General features: G+C 36.3%; 1 protein-coding gene and 1 long non-coding RNA gene across 2 annotated transcripts; both read left to right on the top strand.

Moving 5' to 3' along the window:
- Positions 1-6: 6 nt before the first annotated feature.
- Positions 7-652, top strand: LOC111785882. Its single transcript, XR_002813721.1, has 2 exons — positions 7-163; positions 239-652. It is a non-coding gene; the product is annotated as an uncharacterized LOC111785882 (long non-coding RNA).
- A 1,363-nt stretch (positions 653-2,015) lies between these two features.
- On the top strand, positions 2,016-4,286 carry LOC111785879 (aldose 1-epimerase-like). The gene is made up of 5 exons (XM_023666241.1): positions 2,016-2,295; positions 2,401-2,450; positions 2,911-3,034; positions 3,142-3,249; positions 3,561-4,286. The coding sequence occupies exons 1-5, from the start codon at positions 2,049-2,051 to the stop codon at positions 4,181-4,183; spliced, it is 1,152 nt and encodes a 383-aa protein (XP_023522009.1). The 5' UTR covers positions 2,016-2,048; the 3' UTR covers positions 4,184-4,286.
- The last annotated feature ends 1,548 nt before the right edge of the window (positions 4,287-5,834 follow it).

Genomic DNA, 5,834 nt, shown 5'->3' with positions numbered 1-5,834 from the left:
CCATGCGACTCGTCGATTCTTTACCCTGCAGATGGAGGAAACATGCATTGCTTCACAGCTGTGACAGCGTGTGCAGTGTTAGATGTGCTCGGCCCGCCATACTCCGATCGAGACGGTCGGCATTGCTCATACTACCTTGACCATCCCTTCACAAAATTTTCAGGTAGGTAGTGAGTGTATAATGAAGTGGATACAGGAGATGTGTGATTGACATGATGATTATGTTGGAAAATGACAGTGGAGGAGGGGGTTTCGGTCCCAGAAGCAGATAGGGAAAGGTACGCATGGCTTGAAGAAAGAGAGCAACCTAAAGACTTGGCTGCCGTTGGAGCAGTGTACAAAGGGCCAAAGATAGTAGAGAATCGATGAACTCTCTGCAAATGAGATCTTGTTCATTCCATACAGTGCTGTCATGGACTGCTACCATTTGTGTGCAGCATACAATCTTTGTTTACTTCTAGAAGAAACAACAGAGAGAGAGAGAGAGAGAGAATTAAAATAAGGTTCTTTTATTGATGTTTCTTGTTTTGTGGAACATGAATTAGGTGCTCCCTTCATCCTTCCTTCTTACTGTTTTTAATCATGTTTTGTATGTATATATAGTGGAGTTAGAAAGGGACTGAGTATAAAGGAGTATGAATTTCTTATGTTCTTCCAGTTCTTCTTTCAGTTTGTCATGTTTTTAGACAGTTTTGCCTTAAAACGACAAAGAATAAGCACGAAACGAATGGCTTCCTTTTGTGTTCAAAGAAAATGATAATTTGGAGCGTGAAGTTATAAAGCTATTACGAGAATGGAGTTGTAACTGTTAAACGAACACGACTCTCCACAATGGTATGATATTGTCCACTTTGAGCATAAGCTCTCATGGCTTTGCTTTGGATTTCCCCAAAAAAGACCTCATACCATGGAGTTAGTATTCCTCACTATAAATCCATGATCATTCTCTAAATTAGTCGATGTGGGACTTCTATCGTCCAACAGTAACTATTGTTCTTGTGTTCTTGTGCTGAGGCTCGTATGAGAGAGAGAGTTTCGTTGTTCGTTTAGTATAATCGAAATTAGTGTTAGGGTTATAGGGTGTGGGTTTAAATTCCACTTCTGACAATTTTTAGCTGGCGGACCCCTGATTATATAACTCATGTTTTTGATGGCTGACCTCGTGTTAGGTCTAGCAGGTGTTGATGCAGGTGTAATTTTACCAAACGGGAGAGTTGACGGGTATCTCTATAATACATTCTAAAATTGTTCTACTTAATTTTATCTCATACGATGCCTCTAATGGAACTAAAAAAATAAGTATTAGCTTTATGAAATATTTATAATATGTTTAACATCATATTATAAAGATGAGGATACGTCCAAGTAGTCTTCATGTGTGAGCAGCAGATAACTCATCCTTTGGGCATTGTTGTTAACACTAAAAAGAATCTCTAAGCTGGCCATTTCCACATCCATTATTTATTACCATTTAAAAAAAAAAAAAAAAAAAAGTCCAATTAATCATGCCCCCATGTGCCGATGCTTCACACTTCACTCGGTCTCAACCATTTTATAATCGAAAATATTTATTTTTAGATAGATAAAAATGTAAATGAACATAAATAAATATGTTTAAGTGAATTTAATGCCTCCAAATATCCGGGATTTCTTGGAAAATTTATATTATAGTTGGTCCCTTATTTTATTTGGGACTGATTTATGAGAGAAAATGATACTATAAATGGTCCTAATCACTTGATTTTTTAATATGAGTAGGACTCAACTTTCTACTAATCCTTGTCACCCATGGAAAAGAATACTTTTCCATAAGAAAAATCATAGGGAAAAGGACTCATTTTGACTTGTTGCCCACTGAAAGGGCAAGATAAAGTCGGCCCACTACACTGCATTGATGGTTGATCCATTGGTTATCGTCCAAAATTTAGTTTAATGATAATAAATTTTACCCTTTTTAGTTTTCTAAGTCAAACCCACCACTCACATGTCTCTGTTCTGCCAGATGGGTCTTTCAATTTCCCCACTTTTCTTCTTCTTCTTCCATTTCGATGCTTCTCTTTATAAGGTCGCTGAAGCAGATATGGAGGAGGGCAAAATCGCTTCACTCTTTGGCAAATATGGGCAAGTTTTTTCTGGGGTTGTTCTGTGTTATTGCTTTAGCTGCTTTTGGGATTGCTAATGCCTCTGAGAAGAAGCGGGAGATTGGGATTTTTGAGCTCAAGAGAGGTGACCTTTCAGTGAAATTTACCAACTGGGGTGCCACTATTGTGTCTGTTCTTGTACCAGACAAGCATGGTTTGTCCCCATTTTGGTCCCCTTTTTTTGTAGGGGTTTTTAAGGTTTCTGTTCTTGTGTTTCTTAATTCGTTTCCCTTTTTCTCTTATGGGTTTCTTTTTTCAGGGAAGTTGGATGATGTTGTTCTTGGGTATGATTCTATTCGGGAGTATCAGGTGAGGTTTTAGCTGTTTTGAGCCCTTTTTTCTCTTCCAATTGGTACTCTTGACTGTGAAGTTTGATACCTCTAATCCTGTTTTTGTGTTCTTCTGTTTGGTTTATAATTGCTCCCACGGTAAAAAGCCATGGGAAATCAAAACATCTCATAATCTTGGAATAATTATCCATGTGTGGCCCAAATTCTGTAGGATTTTTATGATGTGATACTTAAATTCAGAAACAAATTGAAGTTTGTTCTTCTGTTTGTGATTACGTTAAACATGATATTGTTTGATCGTTAAATTACGTGTTTAGTCTTCGAATATCTGTTCGTTTCTTCAAAAACAACTTTTAATTTTATACCTACTAGATCTATAACCAAACTTGGTGTTCTTTGATCTCTGAGTTTCCTCTTTGGAAACCCTTTTTTTTTCATTCAATTCAACTAACAAAGAAAAATGTTCTTTACGTTTTTAGAACGACACGACGTATTTTGGTGCGATTGTTGGACGAGTTGCAAATCGAATCAGTGGCGCGAAATTTACTCTGAATGGAGTTCTACACAAGCTGATTGCTAATGAAGGCAACAACACACTTCATGGTACATTATTTCACACAACTTGGTTTTCTGTTTGGTTTGTTTATGAACTTTTCAGGCATTTTTTTGTTTATATCTATCAATAGTTGATGAGTGATTTGTAATGTTAGGTGGTACTAGAGGCTTCAGTGATGTTGTCTGGAAAGTAACCAAGTATGAGAAAAGTGGTAGCTCTCCTCAAATCGTTTTTTCCTACCGCAGTTTCGACGGTGAAGAAGGTGAGAACGAAAATAGTATTGTGAGATCCCATATCGGTTGGAGAGGAGAACGAAACATTCCTTATAAGGGTGTGAAAACCTCTCCCTAGCAGACACGTTTAAAACTGTGAGGCTAACGACTATATACGAAACATTTCTTATAAGAGTATAGAAACCTCTCCCTAGCTGACACGTTTAAAACTGTGAGGCTGACGGCTATATACAAAACATTTCTTATAAGGGTGTGGAAACCTCTCCCTAGCAGACATGTTTAAAATTGTGAGGCTGACGGCTATACGTAACGGGCTCGATACTAACCATTCTTTTTGCAGGTTTTCCTGGTGATCTATTGGTGACTGCCAATTACACACTCATAGCAAACAACCAACTGAAGTTAACAATGAAAGCCAAGGCTCTAAACAAGCCTACTCCTGTAAATCTAGCTCAACATACATACTGGAATCTTGGTGGACATAACAGTGGCGACATTTTGTCGAATCGTCTTCAGATCTTCGGATCCCGAATCACGGTTGTCGATAACTATCTGATTCCAACTGGAAAGTTAGAATCTGTGAAAGGAACTCCATATGATTTTCTGAAGCCCCATAAGGTTGGAAGCAGAATAAACAAGCTTCCAAAAGGGTACGACATGAACTACGCGCTCGACCACGGCACCGGGGACGAAAAGGTGAAGAAAGCAGCAGTGGTGCATGACGAGAAGTCGGGACGGCTGTTGGAGGTATCGACAAATGCTCCTGGGGTTCAGTTGTATACAGGGAACTATATAAAGGACGTGAAGGGGAAGGGGGGGTTTGTGTACCAAGCTCATGCAGCGCTTTGTTTGGAGACACAAGGATATCCTGATGCAGTGAACCATCCCAATTTCCCTTCAACCATTGTGACTTCTAAGAAGCCTTACAATCACATTATGCTGTTTAAGTTCTCAGCTAAGTGAAGTGTTTTTACTCATGTAGCTTTGAAAATAAGGTTCCTCTTCTTTCTACCCGAATCTTCGAGGTTGAAAATAAACAAAACTCGTTCCCGTTCATGTTCATGTTCATGTTCATGTTTATGTTCTTGTTCTTGAATGTGTATAAAAGCTCGAGAAAATTTAACCACTCTTTTTTTAAATCATTTTCAAAGTTTTATTTTAATTCTTAATCATTGAAATTGTTTCAAAACAGTTTCTTAATCTAAATTTTCTCTCTTGGACTGATCTCTATTATAACGTTTTTGTCGGTGTATAAAATATTTTTATAATACAAAAATCCAATATGGATAAGACTCGAACAAATTTCCAAATTTATCATTTAATCATGGTTTAAAATATGGTTACTTTTTTTAAAAAATGGTTAAATTCTAATTATTTAGTATGGAAAGTAGAATTGATGGCAAGTAAAACAACCTTCCATATGTAAATACATCATTTCTTTAAAATTCACGTGAATTTGCAGCATCTCAATTTTACAATAAATCACAGATAAAATATTTTTATTTAATTTCTTCTCAGTTCATTGATTGTACTTCTATTTTACTCTTATATTGCATTAAATAATCTCGCTAATTTCTTTTTTTAAAAGATAGGCTTACAAATATTTCAAACCCGTGCCAAATAAAATTTAAATTTTTTTAAAAGAAATTTGGTTTTGGCATTAATTAAACTTATGCTTAAAGACATGTTTGAAACGACTAGAAAGTATGGTGTTAAAGATATGAAGATGCGTACGTACTTTTTAACTAAAGGTAGATGTATTTAATTATGTCTTCTAATCTCGACCAAATTTTTTAATCATGTTTTATTTCTCTATACGTTAAGTTATACAATACCAATAATACAATAATAATTAATTATGAATCTTTCTAATATAAGTATTAATAAATAACGGAATTTAATAAAAGTTAGTTGAATTGAATTATGTGATCGTAAATGATTGCGTCCTCCTCATGTCTTAGAAATTCATCTGTATAGGAAGAAACACTTAACCCAAAGGGAAAAATAAAGCAAAAAAGAGAGGGAGAGATGGGAAAAAAAGGCAACAATAATCAACATATTATAAGACGGAAAAAGGTCGTCATGCACAAAGCTCCCATCAAAGCGGGTCAGTCATGGTGATGATGATTAAGTCTAATGTTAGTAGATATTGTTTGTTTGAGCCTTCTCTTTCGAGCTTCTTCTTGGTTTTATGCACAATTATTTTACATGATTGTCGGTCGAAGTTAAGTCTAGGATATGTCTCTATTACTACTACTTAGATACAACAATTTTAGTCTCTCCAAGGAACATGATACTGTCCACTTTGAGTTCGAACATAGTGAAATTATACTTACAACGTTCATTCTAAACATCTTGTACGAACAAATACATCGTTCTTACGTACAAATTCTCCGCTCTTTTAGCAGATTCGTATGGACAATAAGGGTTTGTTTAATCAGTCATGCTTGGTTCATCAGCTGCAGCTATGATGGCAACTGGAAATGGGAGCTGTGAGATCCAAAGTTCTTTACTTTTTTTCACTTTTAGAACAATGGACACAATTGTCGGAAACACAACAACCTAAAAGCTCACGTGCAGCACGTGCCTGCCATGGCCACACATGTCTCTGTAA

The sequence above is a fragment of the Cucurbita pepo genome, unplaced genomic scaffold (genome assembly GCF_002806865.2).
Source record: "Cucurbita pepo subsp. pepo cultivar mu-cu-16 unplaced genomic scaffold, ASM280686v2 Cp4.1_scaffold000802, whole genome shotgun sequence".
NCBI classification, from domain to species: domain Eukaryota; kingdom Viridiplantae; phylum Streptophyta; class Magnoliopsida; order Cucurbitales; family Cucurbitaceae; genus Cucurbita; species Cucurbita pepo.
This window is presented reverse-complemented; position numbering and strand designations above follow the sequence as displayed.